The following is a 21,792-nucleotide window of genomic DNA, read 5'->3' on the forward strand; positions in this document are numbered from 1 at the left end:
CTGTCAAATATTAGAAATAACCGTCCAAAGGGCATTCCCGTGCTGTGGTGGGGGGCTGTGGCGGGGGGACCCCCTTCTCCGGCTGGGTCTGGGGGAGCCAGCGCCGGCTGCTCCTCCACTTCTGCTGCATCGGGTTAAATAACGTGCCCGGGTCGAGCATCCTCCTCTCCCCACGCTCGGCATCTCGTGCTGGGTTTGCCAGCTGCCAGGAGGGAGGGAAGGGGAGGGACGAAGCGCCTGCCAACACGGTAATAATTTTTTTTTTTTTTTTTCTTCTTAATTAGGGGAAGGAATAAATATAAAAGGAGGAGGGAAAGGGGAAGGCAAAAAAAAAAAAAAAAAAAAAGAGCCGAGGACACGGACACACACAGAGGACTCCTCTTTTCTCGGTGCCTGCACTTATGCCTGGTGGAGCTCATTCCCAGCCGTCCTGCCAACCTGCTGCCGATCGCTGCCTGCGCTGCCCCGGAGAAGCCGCAGCTCAGCCCCGCACCGCGGCCCTGGGGAAGGGGACCCCCCCCCAGCGCTGCCGTTCCCCCCGTCGTGAAGAAGGGCCGTCGCGGGGCTGCCGCCGCGCATCGAGCAAGGTGGGATGTGGGGAACGCGTTGGGCTCGGCCGACACGGGGCGATGCGTGGTCCGGCCGGGCAGCCGCCCGCTGCCGTACTGCGCTATTAATTTCAATATCTCATTTCACCTCCGCGCCGGCGGAAAGTAAGAGGAGAGCTGATCCGGCGTGGGGATGCCGAGAGCTTTCCCCGTGCTTTTCCCCCCGGGATGCAGGCACGGGGGGGACAGGGCACCCTCCTGCCCTACAGCGGAGGATGCTCGAAGCTGGTGGTCCCCACGGTCCCGCTTTGGGGAGGTTTGTCCTTGTCACCGACCCCCCCGGGAGGACAGCGTCGCGCTGCAAGTTTTTTTTGTTTTTTTTTGTTTTTTTAATGGCTCAGCTCGTACCGGCGCTGGCTCTGCAGCAACCTCTGAAGGGGGGGAGTTCTTGCTAAGTTGGATGGAAAAAGGACTTTGGTGCTGCCCGGCTGCCACAGCCCGGAGCCCAGCCCGTCCCGCTGCCCGGCCGGCCCTCGGGCTCGAAGGTGTTGGGGATACGGGGGTTTTTTGGGGCTGTTTCAGCAGCTGCTCCCACAGGACCCTCGTTTTGGGAGAGCTGTTGGAGGGGCCGGGGCTCCAGCATGGGTCTGGGGTGTCCCAGCACGGGGGACCCCTCCCCGTCTGTCCTGCAGAGCCTCTGGATGGGCCCTTGTCCCAAGGAGGTTGCAGTCAGGGTAGCAGTGGAAAGGGAAACTGAGGCACAGAGCTGGGCAGGGGCTTGCAGAGAGACCCAGGGGTCCGGCTCCCCCCTCTCCTGCCCGGCTGCTCTCCATGGGGAGGTTTTCAGGGGCAAAGCTGCCCCATCCCAGAGGGGGTTTTGGGCACCGCCGGACTCCCCGTCCTCCTCCGGCTCTCTCAGCTCCGTCCCCTGGCTCTGCCCATGTCCCAGTGCGGGGGAACAGGAGGAACTGGGGGAAAACAGAAACATTTTGCGGGATTTTCATGGTTTTTCCCTGGCCGAGCACCCCCGTGGGGTGCCCTGGGCTGGGGTAATTTGCTGCAAACCCCTTCCCCTCCTGCAGCCGGAGCATTTCGTCCCCGGGATGAAGGGGCTGCCCTTGAGCATCCCCTCCGGGATCGCTTTTGGCCGAAATCGCCTTTTTTTCCCATCACGCTGACTTCTCCCGTCTCAATCCAACCCAGAACCTGTTGCTCTTCCTTTCGGCTGCTGGAGGGATGGGAAAAAAATCCCTCTGCCCCAGCCCGGAGCCTTTTCCAGCTGCAGGGTGGGTGCATGGCAGTGTGAGGGTGGCGGGGATGCTTTAGGGCTGCTTGTCAAGGGATGGGTTTAGACTGGGGAAACTGGGAGCCCGGGTCCTTCCTCGGGGAGCCGTGATCTTATGCTGGGAGCAAGGAGCTGCGAGTCCGCTGGTGAGCGTGCAGAGGGGCCGGGGAGCCCCGGCTTAGTGCCGAAATCTAGGACACCCCCCCCCCATCCTCCATCCCACACTTCTGCTGCCCCATCTCGTGCCTCAGTTTCCCCACCGGAGCCCCACAGCCGGGAAAGGAGGGGCTGGGTGTGCAAACCTTCACGTGTGTGTGTGACACCCCCACCCAAGCGTGGGGGTTCCTACGGGGTCTGCTCCCACCCCCACCCCTCCGTGCGGGGCTGTATCTCCCCAGGGACCCTCCCTGGGCTCCCCCAGACCCCCTGCTGCGGGGGGGGGGGGCACATCCCCACACCCCAGCCCTGCAACAAGGAGCCCCTTTCTCCCTGCTGGGTTAGGGGGGGCCGGGGGGCTCTGGCAGCCGGAGGGACCCCCCGTTCTCCCCACCTGCTTCCGGCCTTTTAAGCTCTGCCAGCGGCTGCTGCCAAGAGGCTGCCGGGCGCTTCCCGCTGCATCCCCCCGTGCAGAATGCGACCCTCCCGCCCCAGCCCCCTCCCAGGGGAGCCGGCATGTCCCCCGACACTGACCCCCCCCCGAGCATGGTTGCACTCCCATGCACATCCAGGGATGGGGATGGATCCTGGACGCAGAGCCAGTTTGCAGCAAGGGTGGGGGGGAACCGATACGGAGGCAGCCACGTGCGTGACCGGGATGGGTGGATGGGGACGTCGGTGCGTCCGGCTGGCAACGGGGTGTCCGAAGCCGGCGGGGATGGGGCTGCCCGCTTGTGCCTGGAGCGGGGCCAGAGTCTGCCGGTGGCTGCTGACTCATTCTGCAGCTGAGCATCCCTGGAAAGCCACTGCTCCGCTGCCTGCCCTCCCCCCGGCTCGCTGCGGGCTGGCAGGGCACCTTGTGAGCCGGGATGAGTAACCGTCACGTGGAGGGGACAAGGGGGCCGTGGAGGAGAAAGCCCCTCTTTGGAGATCAGGGAAGGGATCTGGCCCTCGGCCGTCCCCTCGCAGCATCTCCTGCCTTTCACCCTGGACCAGGTGGTTCAGCCCCAAATCGCTCCGACCCCGTGTTCAAGGAGCCGCCCTCTGAAAGCGGGGCCGAGCTCAAGGGAGAAAGAAAGAAAGATTGCTCCCGTCCCAAAATAGACTTCAGCTCCATTTTCCACCTGGTTTCCCACGGAAATGGAGGTTAGCCGGCTCCGCTGCCTGTGTGCGTGCCTGCGTCTCGGTCCGTCCCTGGCAGCTCCTGAGCTCCGAGGTCTCGGAGACGATCGAGCCCCACGAGGCACCGCCATCCCCTCCTCTCCGAGCTTTTTGGCCGCCTTTCCCTAATCCTGTTCCCAGCTTTTCCCTCCCGACGTGTGGGCTGAAAAATTTTCCATTTGTGGCAAATAGGAAAAAAAAAACCAAACCCCAAAAATCCAACCCCAAACCCCAAACTGACATCCGAGAGTCTTTTGCCATCACGGGACTCCAGGATCTCAGGGCATCACCCATGGGCAGGGTGAAGCTAGCTTTAACCCTCTCCGCATCCCATTCCCGGTGCCGGCACCCTGGTCCCAGCCAGGGACGGGCACGGGAGGGGAGCAGACACCCGCTCACCCCAGCTTGCCCCGTTCCTGCAGAGTTTTATCATCACTTGAATGTCCTCCCCGGGGCTTCATGGCTGCTGCCGGCCGCCGCTCACGCCACCGCGGCGCCTTGGGAACGGGAAGAAAAGGTGCTCACGACAAAAGCCTTCCTCGCTTGGCCGCCCGGGGGGGACGGCAGCCAGCCCCCGCGCTGGAGCCCGGCCACGGCCGCCGAGCAGGAGGGTTTTGTCTCTCGCTCCAGAGCTGTGGGGCTGAATTCAAATGATCCAGCCGGGGCAGAGAAAACCCCCGGCTTGGCGCTGGCACCACAGGCCAGGTCCTGGGTGATCGGGCTTCGCTGCCCATGCCGAGCCCCCACTGGTTCGTGATCTGCACATGATGGTCAACGTCCATGGTGCTTGGTGCCAGGGGCTGTACGTCCATGGTGCATGGTGCCAGGGGCTGTACACGCATGGTGCTTGCTGCTAGGGGCTGTATGCCCATGGTGCATGGTGCCAGGGGCTGTACACGCATGGTGCACGGTGCTATGGGCTCTATGCCCATGGTGCATGGTGCTAGGGGCTGTACGTCCATGGTGCTTGGTGCCAGGGGCTGTACATGCATGGTGCTTGCTGCTAGGGGCTGTATGCCCATGGTGCATGGTGCCAGGGGCTGTACACGCATGGTGCATGGTGCTATGGGCTGTATGCCCATGGTGCATGGTGCTAGGGGCTGTACGTCCATGGTGCATGGTGCCAGGGGCTGTACACGCATGGTGCATGGTGCTATGGGCTGTATGCCCATGGTGCATGGTGCTAGGGGCTGTACATGCATGGTGCATGGTGCTAGGGGCTGTATATGCATGGTGCATGGTGCTATGGGCTGTACGTCCATGGTGCTTGGTGCTAGTGGCTGTACATGCATGGTGCATGGTGCTAAGGGCTGTACATGCATGGTGCATGGTGCTAGGGGCTGTACATGCATGGTGCATGGTGCTAAGGGCTGTACATGCATGGTGCATGGTGCTAAGGGCTGTACATGCATGGTGCATGGTGCTAGGGGCTGTACATGCATGGTGCATGGTGCTAAGGGCTGTACATGCATGGTGCATGGTGCTAGGGGCTGTACGTGCATGGTGCATGGTGCTAAGGGCTGTACATGCATGGTGCATGGTGCCAGGGGCTGTACATGCATGGTGCTATGGGCTGTATGCCCATGGAGCATGGTGTGCGGTGCCACACATCCATTGTGTGTGGTGCCAGGGGCTGTACGTCCATGGTATGTGGTGCCAGGGGCTGTACGTCCATGGTATGTGGTGCCAGGGGCTGTACATCCATGGCATGTGGTGCCAGGGGCTGTACGTCCATGGCATGTGGTGCCAGGGGCTGTACGTCCATGGTATGTGGTGCCAGGGGCTGTATGTCCATGGTATGTGGTGCTTCGGACTGTACCTTCATGGCGCGTGGTGCCAGGGGCTGTGCGTGTGTGGCGTGAGGTGCTGGGGGCTGTATCCACACCCTCTCCTTGGTCCATTGGTCCCACAGGTAACTCAGGGAGCGCTGTTCGCAGGGACAGCCGCCCGTCAGGCTGGCCCTGGCAGGCAGAGACCTGGCCCAGCCAGTGCCACGGAGGTGCCAAACCTGCTTCTGCGACTGCCGACATCAATGCAGCACAAAGAGCTCATAAACTACAAAGCTGCTCTGAGTCTCAGGGTCACTGTGCTCCCGACCCAGGGAAGACGCGGTGCATCCCCCCGGTACGGGGGGCTGGGGAGACCCCCCAGCCCCCCGAGGAGCCTCTGCAGAGGGGTGAGGGGGTATCGGGGCTGTGCTCCCCGGCACCGCGCAGGGACATCTCCCTGCATCCCCAACCTCCTCTCCGGATGGCTGCAAGAAGCCGTGGGCAGCCGGAGCCCCTCTGCGACGTGCCCGGCGTCCCCAGCGGTCCCCCGTGCTGCTCCCCGGGGAGAGCCGGGGGCCAGCGATGGCAGTGCTAGCCACTGGGCTCTCCTTTCAGCGCCGGTCCCCAGCCCGCCGGGGAGAGCCCTTTGTGCCAGGCAGCCTTGAGAGAGGCCTGGGACATAATGGCCGCTTTGGTCGGCCCCGGTTTTCCCAGCCTGCGCGCGGGGAACCTCCGGCGTGAGCTGAATGGCAAAGAGAAGCCCTCCTGCTCCTTCCCTCCCCCTCCGCCCCACGCTTTGTGTGCCCTCGGCCGTCCCCGGCAGCTCGCTGACCTCAACCCCCTCCGCACAACGCACCCCCCCCCCCCCAACCCCCCCCCCAGCAGCGCACGCGTGCACGAGCGCACGCACACGCGTGTGCGCACCCCGCAGGTGTGCACGCTGTGACACGCGTGCAAGGAGCACAAGCGCACGCCTGCACGCCCCGCTTGCGCGCTCGCCTCCCCAGCCGGGGCTCGCTGCCTTTTTCCTGCTGAACGCCAGTTTTTAAAATACCCTTCTGAGGTTTTTCACTGCGGCGCCTGCAGCCCCAGCTCTGGCATCGCCTCCCTGCCCGCCGGGGCCAGGATTTGGGCTCAGACTTTCCACGCCGTCGGGGCCAGGCTGGGTTTTGCTGTCCCCAGAGGACCCGGCTCCCTGGGAAGGCTGGTGGGGCTGGATGGGACCCAGTGGCGCCCAGCCAATGGTCCCAGTTGCTTATGCTCCCTCCTGTTCACCAGGGAATATTTCCTTCTCTTCCCTCTCCTCTCCACCATCCGAGGGTCCAGGTTACCCCCGTGGCCGTGCCGGTGCTGGCCTCTCCCTCTCCGCCCCGACGCCGCATGCATCCCCCCATCTCCACACACGCGGGCTGGGGGGTCTCTCCCCGACCTCTCGCCCTCGTGCATTTTTGATGCTTCTTTGCATTTTAAGCACAGCTGGTGGTTTTTTCCTCCCCCCTTGCAGGGCAGAGGATGGCCTCAGCCCTCCCGCTGCTGCTGCTCTGGGTGTTCGCCCCCACGGTGGTCCCGGAGGTGTTTGGACCCGGAGATGGCGCAGGTAACTCGGCATCATCGGCCGCATCTGCGCCGCTCGCTGCCCCGTCGGTGCCCTGCAGCGGGGGTCTGCGGGGGGGGGGTCACCCCATGCCGGTCCCGCTCATGGCTCCTCTCTTCTCGCACCCAGAGGACCTCAAGGCTCTGCAGGTCTCCATCCCACGTCACCCAGCCCTGGACGCCGTGCTGGCGGGCGACATCACCATCCCCTGCCTCATCACCTACCTCGGCCCCCAGCCCACCGCCGGCGTGGCCGGCCGCCGGGCAGTCCTGGGAACCCCCCGGGTCAAGTGGACCTTCATCTCTGAGGGCAGGGAGGTGGAGATCTTGGTAGCCCGGGGGGACAGGGTGAAGGTGAGTGAGGACTATCGCCTCCGCGCCTCCCTGCCCATCTTCCACCAGCGCTACACCAACGCCTCCCTGCTGCTCACCGAGCTGCGGCCCAACGACTCGGGGATCTACCGCTGCGACGTGCAGCACGGCATCGAGGACGGCCACGACATCCTCGATATCAAAGTCAAAGGTACCTCAAGGTGGGGAGCGGTGGGATTCGGGGTAGCGGGGGCAGAGGTCCACCCTGCCCGGGTGTCTTCTCCTGGCTCAGCAAACCCCTCCTGCACCTGGGTGCAGATGCACCCGTATGGGTGGGGGGCTGCTGCAAAGGGGCACCCAGGTGCAAATGCACCCATATGGGTGGGGGGCTGCTGCAAAGGGGCACCCGGGTGCAGATGCACCCGTATGGGTGGGGGGCTGCTGCAAAGGGGCACCCAGGTGCAAATGCACCCATATGGGTGGGGGGCTGCTGCAAAGGGGCACCCAGGTGCAGATGCACCCGTGTGGGTGGGGGGCTGCTGCAAAGGGGCACCCGGGTGCAGATGCACCCGTGTGGGTGGGGGGCTGCTGCAAAAGGGCACCTGGGTGCAGATACACCCATATGGGTGGGGGGCTGCTGCAAAGGGGCACCCGGGTGCAGATGCACCTGTATGGGTGGGGGGCTGCTGCAAAGGGGCACCCAGGTGCAGATGCACTCGTATGGGTGGGGGGGCTGCTGCAAAAGGGCACCCGGGTGCAAATACACCCATATGGGTGGGGGGCTGCTGCAAAGGGGCACCCGGGTGCAGATGCACCCGTGTGGGTGGGGGGCTGCTGCAAAAGGGCACCTGGGTGCAGATGCACCCATATGGGTGGGGGGGCTGCTGCAAAGGTGTACCTGGGTGCAGATGCACCAATGCATGTGGGGACTGCAGTGAAGCCCCTTGCCCATGCCCGTGTCCCCCCCGCAGGGGTGGTGTTTCACTACCGGGAGGGCTCCATGCGCTACGCCTACACCTTCGCCGAGGCGCGGGAAGCTTGCGCCAGGATCGGTGCCCACATCGCCACCCCCGAGCAGCTGTACGCTGCCTACCTCGGCGGCTACGAGCAGTGCGATGCCGGCTGGATCGCCGACCAGACCGTCAGGTGGGCACCACCGTCGCCCGGCTATCGTGCCCGTCGCCTCTCCCTTCACCCCCCCCTTGCGAGTCGCCAGCCCTCCCTTGTGCTCTCCCGCCCCAGGTACCCCATCCACACGCCCCGCGAGGCTTGTTACGGAGACATGAACGGCTTCCCCGGGGTGAGGAACTACGGGGTGGTGGACCCGGAGGACATGTACGACGTGTACTGCTACGCCGAGGACCTCCCAGGTGCCTGCGGTGCCGCCAGCCCCGTCCTGCCCTCCCTCGCTTTTGCGGCCGCGCTAACTCGCCCCCATAACCCGTTGTAAGCCCTGAACGGCAGGCGCTGGCTCCAAGACCTCCGAGCTCTGCAAAGCTTTGGGCACTTGGATGCACGCAAGCGCGGGGACTTGCTGTGCTGCTTCCCGAAGCGGTTCTGGTTTGGTTTTGCGGGGTGCGGGGGCTCTCTCGCAGCGGCCGGTGCCCGTCTCCTTGGCCTCAGGGCTGGAGGATGCCGAGGGTGATCTGCCCCGGGTTGGCAGCATGCCGTGGGTACAGCGCTGCGTGATCTTTTGGGGTTTGGGCAAGCTCATGCCGTGCTTTGCATGCGCTGGGGTGCTGCTTGTCCTGCGGCTTGGACATATCCCGCCCGGCTGGGTGTGCGTGGGGGGTGGCCGGTCCCTCCTTTGGGCCCCGATGGGGCTCCCCGCCGGCGGCTGCGGCTGCTGTGGGGTTGGTTGGGGTGATGCCAGGCAGGTGGCAGGGATGCGGTGCAGGTCGCTGGTGTGCGGGGGCACGATGCGCTGGGACGGGGAGACCGGTGCGGTCGTGGGGGCTGGCACGCGGCGTGCCTTAGGGCAGCGGTCTCCAGCCCTTCTCAGCGTGAAGCCCCACCACAGCGGCTGCTGGGCTTGCAGGTCCCCTTAGAAACGTCCCGTACGTGGATCGTGCTGTGCAGGGCGCAGACTTGCTCCTCTGCAATCCCTTTCACGGACGTTTTAAAGTCTTCGCTCCGTTTGCGAGGGCGGGTATCCCGCGTGGCGCAAGAGCTCCAGCCGTGTTGTCATGTGCATGTGCAGGAAGACCAGAGGCAGGCAGGGAAGCAGGCAGGGAAGCAGGCAGGGAAGCAGGCAGGGCCCTCCAGCCCCCGCTGCTCCTCCTCGCGAGGACCACGCTGGAGGTCCCCATCTCCAAGCCAGCTCCTGGGGTCGTGCAGAGAGCGGAGGAGGCGAGGGGGCTCCCGGAGCCCATGCCCCCCTCCCCGGCTCTGACACCCGTCTCCTTCCTCTCTTCGCAGGGGAGATCTTTTTGGAGACGGCCCCAGACAAATTCACGCTGGAGGAGGCTGCGGCGCGCTGCCGGGCGCTGGGCGCGGAGCTGGCGAGCACGGGGCAGCTCTACGCGGCTTGGAGCACGGGGCTGGACGCCTGCAGCCCCGGCTGGCTGGCTGACGGCAGCGTCCGCTACCCCATCGTCACCCCCCGGGAACGCTGCGGCGGGGCTCTGCCGGGCGTCAAAACCATCTTCCTCTTCCGCAACCAGACGGGATTCCCCGATGCCCAGAGCAGATACGATGCGTACTGTTTTCGAGGTAAAGAGGGGCACCCCCTCGGCCCGCGGGTGCTCCCGGGTAGGGACCAGCGTGAGGTTTTGGGAAGCCTCCGGGCACGGGTGCGGGTGCCCGATGGGTGCTGGGTGTCAGCTCCAGCTCACCCATGCACCGAGCGCTGGGTGCAGCGGAGCTGGGATGTCCTGCGGGGTTCCCTGCGTGCCGCGTGCCGTGATATCGCGATAGAGCAGGGGTGTTTTGTACGATCTCAAGCGTTGCGCGTCAAACTACCGTGGTAGGACAGGGATGCCTTGCATGGTCTCCGTATTGCATGCCAATATATCGTGATAGGGGAGGGGCAACCTGCATGGTCCTGATAGTGCATGCCGATACATCATGATAGAGGAGGGGTGCTCTGCATGGTCTCAATAGTGCATGCTGATCTATCGCGACAGAGTAGGGATGCCCTGCGCGTCCTCAGTACTGCACGCCACTATATCGCGACAGAACAGGGATGTCCTGCGTGGCACCATCGGTCTGCGTGAGCTGCGTGGGCACGGCTCTGGGATGGTTCCTCCCCCAGCGGCTGCTGGCCGGGGGGGCACTGGCGGGTCCCTGCGGGCTGCTGGGCGCTGCCTGCAAGGCTGGATTTGGGCAATATCTCGCAGCGGTGAATAGGAAACGAGACCCGCGGGCAGCGGTGCGGAGCTGCCTGCGCTGCCGGGGGGGGCCTGCGCCGGCGGACGTGGGCGAAAAGCCAGGAGGGGGTGAGCAAGGACGGAGGCTGGCAGGGATAACAGGCACGGAGGGAGGAAGAGCAGCCCCTCTCTCCTCCTTCCCGGTCCCACATCTCTGTGCATCCCCTCGGGGCCACGGGGGCTCGCGGGACGGGGACGGTCTGCCCCGGATCAACCGGATGCCGTGCATCTCTGTGCCTCAGTTTCCCCATCTCTCAGCAGGGAAACCCGTGGGTTAGGCAGGATGGACCCGTTCCATGAATCCGCGACCCCCGTAACCCACTAACTCCCCATGTCTGCGCTCCCCGGGGTGGGGATGGGGGCAAGGACCCCCCCCCTGGGTGGGGGTGCCGGCGTGCATTGAGGTTTAGGGTTCGCTGGAGGGGGAGGAGGAGAAAGGGGGAGAGCCGCTGTCGGGAAGGGCAGGGACGAGCAGAAAATGCTGCGAGTGTAAAATTCGGCGCTGCCTGGACGCCTGCCGAAGCCACGAGCCTTGGCGGGGCGGCTGCGGGGGGAGCCGGGCTGGAGCACGGCTCCGGGGCCAGCGCAGGTGGTGTAAATCAGCATCGCCTCGAGGAAACAGGGCTCGGGATCCGGCCCCACCGTACGCTGCCAAACCTCACCGCTCCCGCCGGGGCTGTGGGTTCTGCCGGCTCCGGCAGCGCCTGGGGAGGGCCTGATCCTGCCCCACGCTGACCCTGTGCAGAGGGGAAAGGGGAGGTCGAGGAGAGCTGGGTCCCCATCGGGGTGCCAGGCTGTCCCCAGGGCTCCAGCCCCGCGCCGGGGCGAGGGCATCTCTGGATGGGGCAGTAATATCCCACTTTCTTTCTGCCCACAGAAGGGACAAACTCTTTCCCTGAGGCGGCAGGAAAATACCGAGCCAGAGAGCCCGAGGGCCTCCAGGAGATTGTTACAGTGGCAGAAAAGCTGGAGGAGCTGCAGCTGCCCAAAGCGCAAGTGGAGATTGAGTCGCGAGGGGCTATATACGCCGTCCCTTTCTTTAAGGACGCTGAGCTGGAAAAGCCGAGCCCGTCCCCCGAAGACGCACCGGGGCCAGGGACCCGGCACCCCCCGCTAGATACCTCCGTGTCCTCAGGTCACCCGACCTCTGCCACCCCTTTCCCCACGGCCCCGGCCGTCCCCGAGGCAGGCGTCCCGCGTAGCTGTGGTGGAAAACCGGGGAGCCCGTCCCTCGAGGAGGAGGATGGGGTGACAGGGACAGTGGGGCAGTGCACAGCGGCCGGGCGCGAGCCGTCCCGTACGGGTAGGTCTACACCAGCGCTGGGGTGTAGAAAGGAACCGCAGGAGGCACCGGGATTGCAAGGAGAGGTCGGAGGCACCCGTGGGTGCCTGGGTCACCCCAGCCGTCCCCATCCCTCCCGCGGAGGGAGCACCCATGGCCAGGGCACCGGTGTCTTGGGGTAGGGTTGTGCACCGGCGCGGGGACATCCGTCTGTCCCTGCCTCGGGTCCAGCGTGCAGGGTCGGTGCTGGCCCGCGGTTTAGCAGCGCAAAGAACCGGAGAAGGGTGCTGGCGGCCGGAGGGAGAGGAGGCCAGGCGCAGCGGTGAGGGGCTGAGCGTGGCCCCTGCTACAGGGAAGCCTGGCAGTGGCCGAGCCAGAGCTCAGTCTGCCGTGCCGGTTCAGAGGGGACAACGTCACACGGGCTCGGGGCCGTTTCCGTCTCCCTGTGCATCTTCGTGCCGGCGTCGCCCCTTCAGCTCTGCCTGCCGCGGGCAGGATCTGCAGCATCGGCGGGGCGATGCCGGTTGCCCGCGGCCCCGCGGTCTGGCTGGCTCCCCGGTGCCGGCGTCTCACCGCCTTTCTGCCTTGCCCTTTGCAGAGGAGGAGCAGGGAGCGGCGCCGGGCAGGGACCCTGGCAGGACATCGGCGGAGAGCCCGGGCGGAGGGCGAGACCCCAGCCAGCCCATGGAGCCGGATGGAGCCGCTGGTGCGCAGACGCTCTCCATGGCCCCGCGGGCGGGCGCAGAGGGACCCACCGGCGCCCCGTCCCCGGCGGGGGCTGCGGCAGGTGACACGGAGCCTCCCGAGGGGTTTCCCCGGCCACCCAGCCCCGCCGCCCCCACACGCCGCCCCGACCGCCCGCGGGATGCCGTGGGGCGGCCAGCCCACACTGCCAGCCCTGGGGCACCTGGGCACCGGGTGACATCGCCGACCAGTGCCGCTTCTGCCACCTCGACAGATAGCCGAGAGCCTGGTGGGACCCCCCCAGGCGGCCACGAGTCCGGCGGGGCGAGGACCCCCGTCCCTGCCGCTGAAGACGCCGAGCTCTCGGGAGATGTGGTCGAAAGCCCCGGGGTGTCCCCGCTGCCCCCCGCGCCCTCGCAGCCGCAGGAGGAGGGAGAGGAGCAGTCGGGGGCCCTGTGGCTCCCCTCGCCCGTGGCCCCGGGGGACGGGAGCACCGTCCCCGCGGCGGAGGCGACGGCGGTCACGCCGTGGCACACGGAGGTGCCCGGCAGCAGCAGCGCGCCGGCCACAGAAGGCGAGGAGGCTGTGCCGCGACCCCCGGGCACTGACCGCGGGATACCTGCTGCACCTTCGGAAGAGGAGGAAGAGGAGGAGGAGGAGGAGGAGGAGGAAGAGCAACCCGCTCCCTCCGTTGCAACTGTGGAGGGTTTCCTTGCAGCCGTTCCCGGAGAACCAGGTGGGACCCTCAGGGATGGCCTCACCTCTCCCCGTACCGGCAGCTCCGGGGTGGCCCCGGTGGGGACCCCATTGGGGGACCCGGCCCCCAGCACGGCTGCCCCCCTGCCCGCCCTCCCCACCGAGCGGGCCAGCGTCGGGGCGGGCGCCCGCTCGGCCGGGGGTCCCCGCCGCGCCACCCTCGCCCTCGGGGCAGCCCTCCTGGCTGCTCTCTGGCACTAGAGAAAGCCAACACCTTTCCTTCACGCTGTGCTTCCCTCTGTCCGTCCGTCCGTCTGTCTCTCCTCTCTCTCTCGCCTCCTCAGCTGGGTAAGGGAAGGTTACAGGTCCGGAGAAGCACATATTTGTCAAACAAATTGGTCTGAGCTCTGCATGCACTTAAATCTCTTCTACTTCTGTGAAGTGTTTTAATGACTGTTTCCATGAAAAAAAGAAAAAAAAAATATATCAAAAGAAGGCCCCAAACCCTACTCTGACTAACACTGATACTAATAAAGGGAATTAAAAGCTTTCTAGAACAAGCATCTCGGCGAGCTCTTCCCTTCGTCCTCGCGCCTGCTGCCTCGCTCACCGCCCGCGCGCCTCTCCCACTGACGAACTAATCCCCCGGCCCCCCGCACCCGCGAGTCCCCGGGGAAGGGGGTGAACGGGACCCCCTGCGAGGTGGGGGAGTGGGGTACGGCTGCTTCGCACCCTCCCTGCGGCCCCCCCCCCGGGTGGAGGGACGAGGGCTGGAAGCTGCATGGCGCGAGCCCTGGAGCCACAGGGGACCCCAATGGGTCGTGGGGTGCAGGGCCCCGCTGAGAGCACCCCACCTCAATGGCAAAGCACCCTGAAATTGCTGCAGTCCCCCCAGGGAGCACAGCACCCCCCCCAGCCTTGCTTCCCCCACATGGGAGCTGAGACGGGCAAGCAGTGGGTGCGTGAACTGCTGCGGGTGGGTGTCACCCACCCAGACCCACCCTCCGGCCCCCACACCGGGATGCTCCCGGCTCCGATGCCGCTTACAGCAGCCAAGTCCCTGCCCCGTCTGCCCTCCTGGCTCCCTGCAAGGGCGGCTGCAGCGGAGGGGACCATGCGGGGTCCCCGCTCCCCTGGTCCGGCAGCGCCCAGCCCGGTTCCGTGGCACGGAGGATGCTCCGCGGCGGGTGGCCAGACCTCGTGGCAAGGAGAGATGCTCAGAAAGAGCCGGCCGTGAGGCGTTAGAGCCCTAAATAGCTCATCCTGCTCCGTGCCTCGGTCTGCTGGGGATCAGCTGGATGTCCCGAGCGAGCCGCCGGCACCTTGCGGGGAGGTGATGGTGCCTGGGGACGGCATCGTCCTCGGCACGGCTGCACCGAGCCAAGGACCATTAAATGGGCATCGTTAGGCTGGAGGGTGTCAAGGACTTTCAGTCTCCGCTCCGCCGGCGCTGGCGGCAGCCCTTAATCATGTTCTTGCGCCGGGGCTGGGAGCACACGATGTGCTCCAGGCGCCTTAATGACCGTAACGGGCTGGTGGGGACATGCGGGTCGGGGACAGCGCCGGCTGAGTTATCAGCCCCAGCCAGGCTGAAGGTGACAACAGGGGGACAGGCGTGAGGCTCACCTTGCCGCCAGGCTGAGGACGTGTGGTTGGGACTTGCCGAAGGTTTCATCCTTTGCGCGTCCCATCCCAAAGCGCAGCAGGAGCCGTCCCCGGGCGGCGGGAGCGGGCCAGGGGCTGGCACGGCAGCGAGCCCACTGATGCGGAGGATGAGAGCGTCCAGCTCACGTCCCCGCGCCCTGGGGGGAGGCCAAAGCCCCAAGCCCGGCCAGTTCTCGGCTGGGACGGCTCAGCTGGGAGCTTCCCATGAACCGAGGGCAGCGTGGGCAGACGGGATGGCTCTGGGCACGTCACCGTGTGCCCGAGTCCTTCCCCTGCCCCAGACTTGGTGCCCGCAGTGGCCAGCTCAGGCATCTGATTGCTGTAGGATGCTCACTGCAGAGATGAGGTTTTAACGATGCTGGGCATTAACGAGGTCCTCTCCACCTCTGAGCTCCCCCGGTGAGGAAGGCTGCGTGTGCCTTGCAGGTGGCTGCGTCCCCAACCCCTGCCTGAACGGAGGGACCTGCACGGAGGACGGCGCCCGCCTCGCCTGCCTGTGCCTGCCCGGCTACGGAGGCAGCAGCTGTGAAAGACGTGAGTCCCCCGGGACCCCCGCGGCCCCGCCGGCTGGCCCCCGCCGAGCACCCGCTGCCCGCTGCTGAACCAGTGGCCCAGGAGACATAAATGTGGGGAAATCGGGTTTTTGGGGGTTTTTTTTTGCTTGCTGGTGAGCTGGGCTTTATCACCCTGACCCTCTCCTCTCTCCCTCCTTGCCCCCCCGCCACGGCTCAGCGCTGGAGAAGTGCAGCCCCGGCTGGGACAGCTTCCAGGGCGCCTGCTACAAGCACTTCTCTACCCGGAGGAGCTGGGAGGATGCGGAGACCCAGTGTAGGCATTACGGGGGGCACCTGGCCACCATCCTGACCCCCGAAGAGCAGGACTTCATCAACGGTACGTGGTGCCGCCCCGGACCCCACTGCATCCCCCCGCCCGCCGGACCTCTGCCCATGGGACCCTCAGCATCCCTCAGCGCTGGGCTTCAAGTTTTAAACCTTAAGCCAAAAAGCAGGCAAGGGGGAGGCAGAGGCAGTCTAGGGAAGTCAAAGAAAATGAAGAGGAAAGGGAATAGCCGACACGATGGATTGGCCAGCGCCGTTAGATGTTCACCGGCCTCTTGGCTAGCGAGAGGTAGGGGAAGCGCGAGAGACAGCAGGATCGCTGGGCTGATGGAGGGTGGACGGACGGACGGGTGGATAGGTTGACATGAGAGAAGACGGACAGATACACGGAAAGACATGCGAGCAGCCGGGTAAAGGCGTGAGGGGTGGACAGAGGGGCAGAGGGTCGGACACGTGCAAATAAATTGGAAGGCAAAGCAATAACCTGCCGGAAAGCAGACGTGGAGGGAGAGGGAGGGAAGGCAGCGGGAGGGGACAACAGCGGCGGGGACGGGGCAGAGAACGAAGAGGCCTGGAGGGACGCGAGGGTGAAGGAGGAAAGGGCAGGGAGAGACCTGGCAGGGAGCTGCAGGGACAGGCAAGGACAGGCAGGGACAGGCAGGGACCGGCCGGACCAGAAAAGGGCAGGCAGGGACCTGCAGGGCCAGGCAGGGACTGGCAAGAACAGGCGGGGACAGGCAGGGAGTGGCAAGAACAGGCAGGGACAGGCAGAGACAGGCAAGAACAGGCAGGACCCTGGGGACACGGGGCTCTGCCGCCCTCTCCCGGCCAGTCCCTTCGGGGCTCCCCTTGTCCCCAAACCTCCCAGCACCCCCACTCACCCACCCCGCTGCAGGGCTGGGGACACCCCCACCTCCCCGCACTCACCCCCAGACCCCAAATCTCCCCAAATTCAGCCTCCAGCTCCCTTGACCCCCTCCTGACGGGGGGGGGGGGCTTGGCTGTGCTCCCCCTCTCCCTAACACCCCCCTGCCCCCCCAGACCAGTACAGGGAGTACCAGTGGATCGGTTTGAACGACCGGACCATCGAGGGGGATTTCCAGTGGTCCGACGGGAGCCCCTTGGTAAGTCGGGCTGCCAGCCCTTGTGTGCCCCCCCCCCCATGAGAAGAACGTCCCCAGGCACCTCGTCATCCTTCTCCATCGCTTGGGAACGTGGCCGTGGGATGGGTCCGACCCTGGGACCAGGCTTTGAACCCCCCCAACCCAAGAGCCGCTTGCCTCGGCTGGGCTGAGCATCCTCGGGGGTGCCATGGGTGAGCCAGACCCCAGGATTTGGGGTCCCAAAGTGCATGGAGATGGGACCTCATTCCCAATGGGGGTGTCACGGCCGGGAGGCTGCAGATGGGTGCACGCTGGTGCGGCCCCCCCCTTTAAAGGGTGCGTTGGGGTGCCCGGTGCACCCCGTCCCGCCTGTCCCCCCAGCTCTACGAGAACTGGCACCCGGGGCAGCCCGACAGCTACTTCCTCTCCGGGGAGAACTGCGTGGTCATCGTGTGGCACGACGGGGGCCAGTGGAGCGACGTGCCCTGCAACTACCACCTCTCCTACACCTGCAAAATGGGGCTGGGTAAGCCATGACCCCCCCTCTCTGCATCCCCGCCCCGCGCTGGGGGGCTGCACCCCTCTGCGATCCCAAAGTGGGGGTTCTTCACCATCCCCTTGGCTTGTTTGGGGTTTATCGGGAGGCGTTTTGCTCCCGTTTGGGGGTGCCCATCCATGGCTGGGTGCAATGACCCCTTGCCCCCCCCCCCCCCGCAGTGCAGTGCGGGCCACCCCCCGCCATCAGCAACGCCCGCGCCTTCGGCAGACCAAAGCAGCGCTACGAGATCGGCTCCATCGCGCGGTACCAGTGCTGCCGCGGCTTCATCCAGCGCCGCTCACCCATCATCCGGTGCCGGGAGGACGGGACGTGGGAGCCGCCTCAGCTGGTCTGCCGCCCCGGTGAGCGCGGGGCTCCCCCCAGCTCCCCCCAGCCTTTGGGGCTGTCCCTTCACCTGGGGCTTCTTGTGTCCCCCCCGCCCAGGCCTGGCTCAGCCCCCCGATGACTGAACGAGTCCCCAGGGCAGAAGCCAGCACCTCCCCGGGCCCTGGAGCCGGCGTGGATGGGGACGGCACCGGGATGCCAGCGCGGACCCTGGCGTGGCACGAAACCTCGCTGTTGGGCGTCTGCCTCCTTGTTTGTTTGATACCTGTACAAAGAAACCCTCATAACTAAAGATCCCCTCGAAAGGAACCGACAGCGACCCAAAATGTAGCACAAGGGGTGTTTTGTTCCTGGAGTCACAACAGTCGAAAATCAAGGGCAGGGGGGGGGACCGTGGGCAGGTGATGGCGTTGACGTGCCAGCGTCACCTCCAGCCGCTTTCTCCCACCTCTGGCCCAAGGGTCCTCGTCCTGTGACACCCTGGTGGGGGGGTGACACGGGGACATCCACGCTGTGCTGCAGCTCAGCACCCATCCCGGGGTGCAGGGGGGCTTTCGCACTTCCCGGGAAAAGCAGAAGCCGCTGCTGCAGGCTTGGGGTGGGTACACGTCACCCCAACACCCCGCTCTGTGCTTCTGTGGGTATTAAAACCAGTAAATGGATGGTGCGGAGCGGTGGCCTGGTCATTTGGGGCAGCCCCGGCACAGGGGTGGGAAAGGCAGGGCTGCGCAGCCCCAGAATGGGGAACGTGGCAGCACCCACCAGCGCCGTGGAGCCCGAGAGCCCCTGGCACAGCTTGGGCACAGCGACGTCCCCAGCGACCACAGACGCAGGGAGGCACAGCCCAAAGTGCCCCCACATCCCGGCGGCATCGGGGACTGGGCTGGGATGCTGCTCCCAGTAAACACATGGGACTTGGGGGGCACGTGGCAGGTGCCGGGGGACGCTGGCATCTCCCCATGCTGTTTTTCCCCCGCTCCATGCCAGCTCCGCTGCTTTTTATAACTTTTCCTGGCCGTGTTGAACAGCCAAACTCAGAAACCCCCAGCGTGCGGTGCCAGGGACACCGATAACCCCCGGGACAAGGCGGGTGGGGGGGCCCCGCGCTGGCTGCCCCCCTGCTTGAGACAGAAAGTCCTTGGCAAATTCCCCTCGTCGAGAGGCCAGAGGGTCCCGGGGGGGCAGAGGCCAGGCGAGAGCATGGCTTTGCCGTGCAGCTTTACCGTCGCTTTATTAATTGAGAAGGCGAAACTCCATTAGTCACGCTCGTTAATGCCCAGCCCTCCAGCGCGCTTGCACCAGCCAAAGTCCTCGTGGCTGCGGGGAGCGAGGATGGGGTTGGGGGATGGGGAGCCTGTGCTGCCTGCTGGGGGGGCTGGATTAGACCCCCTTCCTGACCCAGCAATGGGTCTGGCTTCTCCAGCAAGCCCCGAACGCCCAACAAGCCCCAAAAGCAGGCTGGGGCGTGGGGAGCAGCTCCATCAGAGGATGCACCGAGCACCCAAACCCAGCTCTATCGCTTCACTGGAGGATGCACGAACCACCCAAAATCATCGGGAGACCCCCCCTCATCCCCTGCCTCAAACTCTCCGCCTGAGTGACGAGGGCCGGCGTCCCACCACCATCCCCTCCGCTCAGCCCACCTCTCCTTCCAGCGTTCCTACTTCCCCACAAAGCAGTAGGTACCGTAGGTCCGCAGCTCCTTGCTGGGAAAGCCGAAGCTGCGGACGCCGGGGTCCGGCAGCCCCCCGCAGCGCTCGCGGGGGGTGGTGATGGGGTACCGCACGCTGCCGTCCGCCAGCCACCCCCCGTCGCAGCGATCCAGCTGGGAAAACTTCCAGGCGGAGTAGAGCTGCCCCACTTTGGCGATGGCAGCCCCGTGGTTGCGGCACGCTTGCCCAGCCTCCTTGAAGTTCAGGTGGCCCCGGATGAAGTAGACCTGGCCTGGGGATGGATGGGGACGTGACGGGTCAGCGGCCACCACGGACGTTCCCTCCTGGGTACAACCCCAGCCCTGATGCAAATCCCAGTGGGCATCGGGGTTCGGTGCCACTGTGGGAGGGACAGGGGACCCCCGTTACTACCTTGAAGAGCAGAGGTGAAGCAGAAAGCATCGAATCGGTCCTTCTGCTTGTCCCTGGCCCCGTAGGTCCGGACACCCGGCAGGAGGAGGCGGCCGCCGCACGGCTCCCGTGAGTTGATGATGGGGTAGTGGACAGTCCCGTCGAGGATCCAGCCGGCGTTGCACCAGTCCAGACCCTCCGTCCAGGCTGCGGGGCAAGAGGCGGCTCAGCACCGGCACTTCCCTCCTCGCTCCCGCGCCCAGCGAGGCGCGTTTTGGGGTGGACGAGGGTTTTTTTTTTTTTTTGGATGCTTCACCTTTGTAGAGCTGCTGGTAGGTGGCGAGGCGGGAGTCCTGCTGCTCGCAGGCTCGCTTGGCTTCGTGGTAGTTGAATTTGTAGCGCCCGTTGCTGGGCTGGTAGGGGAAGACAACACCTGGGGGGACAGGGGTGGAGAATGAAGGAGATGCTCTCCCTGAGGAGGCTTTGGTTTATCATCCCCAGGGATTTGGTCTTGAAGATAAGGCTAGGGCATCGCAACAGGGGACACGAGGGTTGGAGGCACCCAGCCATAGACCCCCAGCCCAGCCCAGGGTCCCTTCTCCGCTCTCACCCACATCCCCGGGCAACGGGGCAGGAGGGAGCCCAGCCTCACCTTCGAGGTGCAACGTGAGCGAGACGCTCTCGTCCTCCAGCCCGTTGACGAGCTGGCAGCGGTAGCGTCCCTCGTCCTCCAGAGCCACGTCGGTGATGGTGAGCGAGGCATCGTAGCGGTGACTGTGCCGCAAGCGCACCCGGGGGCTCAGCGGCCCGTAGTTCTTGTGGTACAACCCGTTGGTGATGATGATGATGCTCTCCCGGTAGTTGGCCGGCTCCACTTTGCTCCATTTTACCCGGTAGTTGCGGGGCAGGGCGCGCAGGACGCAGGGCAGGGTGGCCGTGGCACCCCGCTGCGTGTGCACCGCGGCGTGGAGGGGCTCCAGCAGGTACTGCAGGCGTGGGGGGGCTGCGGCACACCCGGGCTGCCTCACCATCGGCTCGCCACGGAGCGTTGCTGCGGGCCCACCGCCCCTTCAACGCCTCCCCCGATACCCCCCGACCCTCATCGGCACCTCCAGCCTGGTTTCCATCACCCACCCCAACTCCTTTTCCCCTCTCCTGCAACCCCTGGGATGCCCTGGTTGGACCCCCCCAGCACCACCTCCCTCCTCCAGCACCGACCCCAACCAGCAGCACCCCGTCCTCCCCCCGGGCCCTGCTCCCTACCCGGGCTCCCCGTCGGCCGCTGGAAGATGCTCGACGCCGGCGGTGCCGCCAAGAGCCAGAGGGAGCTGAGCAGGAGAAGCCGGTGCATCCTCAGAGCCGGGGGCAGGACGGTGCCTGGGGGGGAGCGCAGGGGTCAGGGACGTGCGGCGGGACGTACCCCGGCTTTGGTGGGGACCGGAGGACGTGGCAGGGGACATCTGCAGCGCTTGCTGCCAGGGGTGCTGCGGGGCTGACGGATGGTCCTGCTCTGTTGGGGACTCACCAATGTTTACAGTGCAAAGGGGACGTCCCCTCGCAGGACACCGAGCCAAGAGAACGAGCCAACCCTCCTCCCCGGCACCCCACACCTCTTACCGTCCCCAGCCGCGTCCTTTGGGGAGCCACCGTTCCCATCCAACGCCTCCAGCGCGCGTCCTGCCCCGGCACCCGCCGCGTCCCGTCTCCGTCACAGCCGCCCCATGGAGGGGCCGAGGGCTCTGGAAAGGTCGAACCTGCGTGGCGGTGCTGCCGGGAGAAGGGGACGTGGGTGGCGGCGAGGGGGTGCTCCCAGCCAGCCCCTTGCCCTGTCACCGTCCCGCCGCGGGCAGCGTCCCGGCAGCCCTGCGGCCCCGCGGTCGCTTGGTGCCTGTTCCCATGGCCGTGCCCTCGCCCCCTGCCCTGTCGCCGTCTCTTCCCGCTTTCTTCTCTTTTTTTTTTTTTTTTTTTTTTTTTTTCCCCTCCCAACACCTCCCCGAGGAACGCACGGAGAGGAGGAAGCACAATTTCCCATTGTGAGCATCTTTCTCTTTATTGTTCTGCTCGGCAAAACACAACGCGCCCGGCTAACAAACATCCCTTTATTTGCGGGCCACAGTATCGGGAAATTCGGGGAAAATGCCAGCACCGCACAGGGCTCCGGCAGCCCCTCAGGCCGGCAAAGCCTCCCCTCGCCATCGGCCCCCAGCGCCGGGACGGTGCTCTCTGCTCCCGCAGACGTCAGGGCGATGGTTAATTTTATGCTCCCCCCCCATCAAGTCTCCGATGGGGAGATGCTGCTCCCATCCTTTGGGGCTCCTGCATGTTGTGCAAGGGGGGGGTTTCGCCACTCTTGCATCCCACCGGCCTTATCCTGCCCTGCGAAAA

The 21,792-nt window shown here is 65.7% G+C and overlaps 2 protein-coding genes across 3 annotated transcripts; one reads left to right on the forward strand and one right to left on the reverse strand.

The window, feature by feature from the left end:
- The first annotated feature begins 369 nt into the window (after positions 1-369).
- Positions 370-18,014, forward strand: BCAN (brevican). 2 transcript variants are annotated; one of them, XM_075176067.1, is made up of 15 exons: positions 370-587; positions 6,424-6,516; positions 6,643-7,035; positions 7,796-7,970; positions 8,067-8,194; positions 9,243-9,536; positions 11,070-11,327; positions 12,073-12,180; positions 12,433-12,894; positions 14,946-15,053; positions 15,252-15,410; positions 16,400-16,482; positions 16,843-16,987; positions 17,179-17,361; positions 17,444-18,014. In XM_075176067.1, the coding sequence occupies exons 2-15, from the start codon at positions 6,432-6,434 to the stop codon at positions 17,467-17,469; spliced, it is 2,607 nt and encodes an 868-aa protein (XP_075032168.1). In that variant the 5' UTR covers positions 370-587; positions 6,424-6,431; the 3' UTR covers positions 17,470-18,014. The 2 variants fall into 2 exon arrangements, with proteins under 2 accessions (XP_075032168.1, XP_075032167.1); XM_075176066.1 differs by having other exon boundaries at positions 380-587; positions 12,073-12,261.
- Positions 18,015-18,500: 486 nt separating this feature from the next.
- HAPLN2 (hyaluronan and proteoglycan link protein 2) lies at positions 18,501-21,356 on the reverse strand. The gene is made up of 6 exons (XM_075176068.1): positions 21,025-21,356; positions 20,671-20,784; positions 20,060-20,410; positions 19,724-19,840; positions 19,429-19,614; positions 18,501-19,288 (listed from the first exon to the last, which is right to left on the reverse strand). The coding sequence occupies exons 2-6, from the start codon at positions 20,756-20,758 to the stop codon at positions 19,005-19,007; spliced, it is 1,026 nt and encodes a 341-aa protein (XP_075032169.1). The 5' UTR covers positions 20,759-20,784; positions 21,025-21,356; the 3' UTR covers positions 18,501-19,004.
- Between the last annotated feature and the right edge of the window lie 436 nt (positions 21,357-21,792).

Source organism: Calonectris borealis, chromosome 29, assembly GCF_964195595.1.
Source record: "Calonectris borealis chromosome 29, bCalBor7.hap1.2, whole genome shotgun sequence".
NCBI classification, from domain to species: domain Eukaryota; kingdom Metazoa; phylum Chordata; class Aves; order Procellariiformes; family Procellariidae; genus Calonectris; species Calonectris borealis.

Bases quoted from the DNA above. Each gene is read 5' to 3' on its own strand.
- BCAN (XM_075176066.1), top strand. From the start codon at position 6,432: ATGGCCTCAGCCCTCCCGCTGCTGCTGCTCTGGGTGTTCGCCCCCACG. The intron at 7,036-7,795 runs GTACCTCAAGGT...TCCCCCCCGCAG, and splicing joins CCTCGATATCAAAGTCAAAG to GGGTGGTGTTTCACTACCGG. The intron at 16,988-17,178 runs GTAAGCCATGAC...CCCCCCCCGCAG, and splicing joins CACCTGCAAAATGGGGCTGG to TGCAGTGCGGGCCACCCCCC.
- HAPLN2 (XM_075176068.1), bottom strand. From the start codon at position 20,758: ATGCACCGGCTTCTCCTGCTCAGCTCCCTCTGGCTCTTGGCGGCACCG. The intron at 20,411-20,670 runs GTAGGGAGCAGG...GGTGTGCCGCAG, and splicing joins GCGGCCGACGGGGAGCCCGG to CCCCCCCACGCCTGCAGTAC. The intron at 19,615-19,723 runs GTGAAGCATCCA...CTTGCCCCGCAG, and splicing joins CTACCAGCAGCTCTACAAAG to CCTGGACGGAGGGTCTGGAC.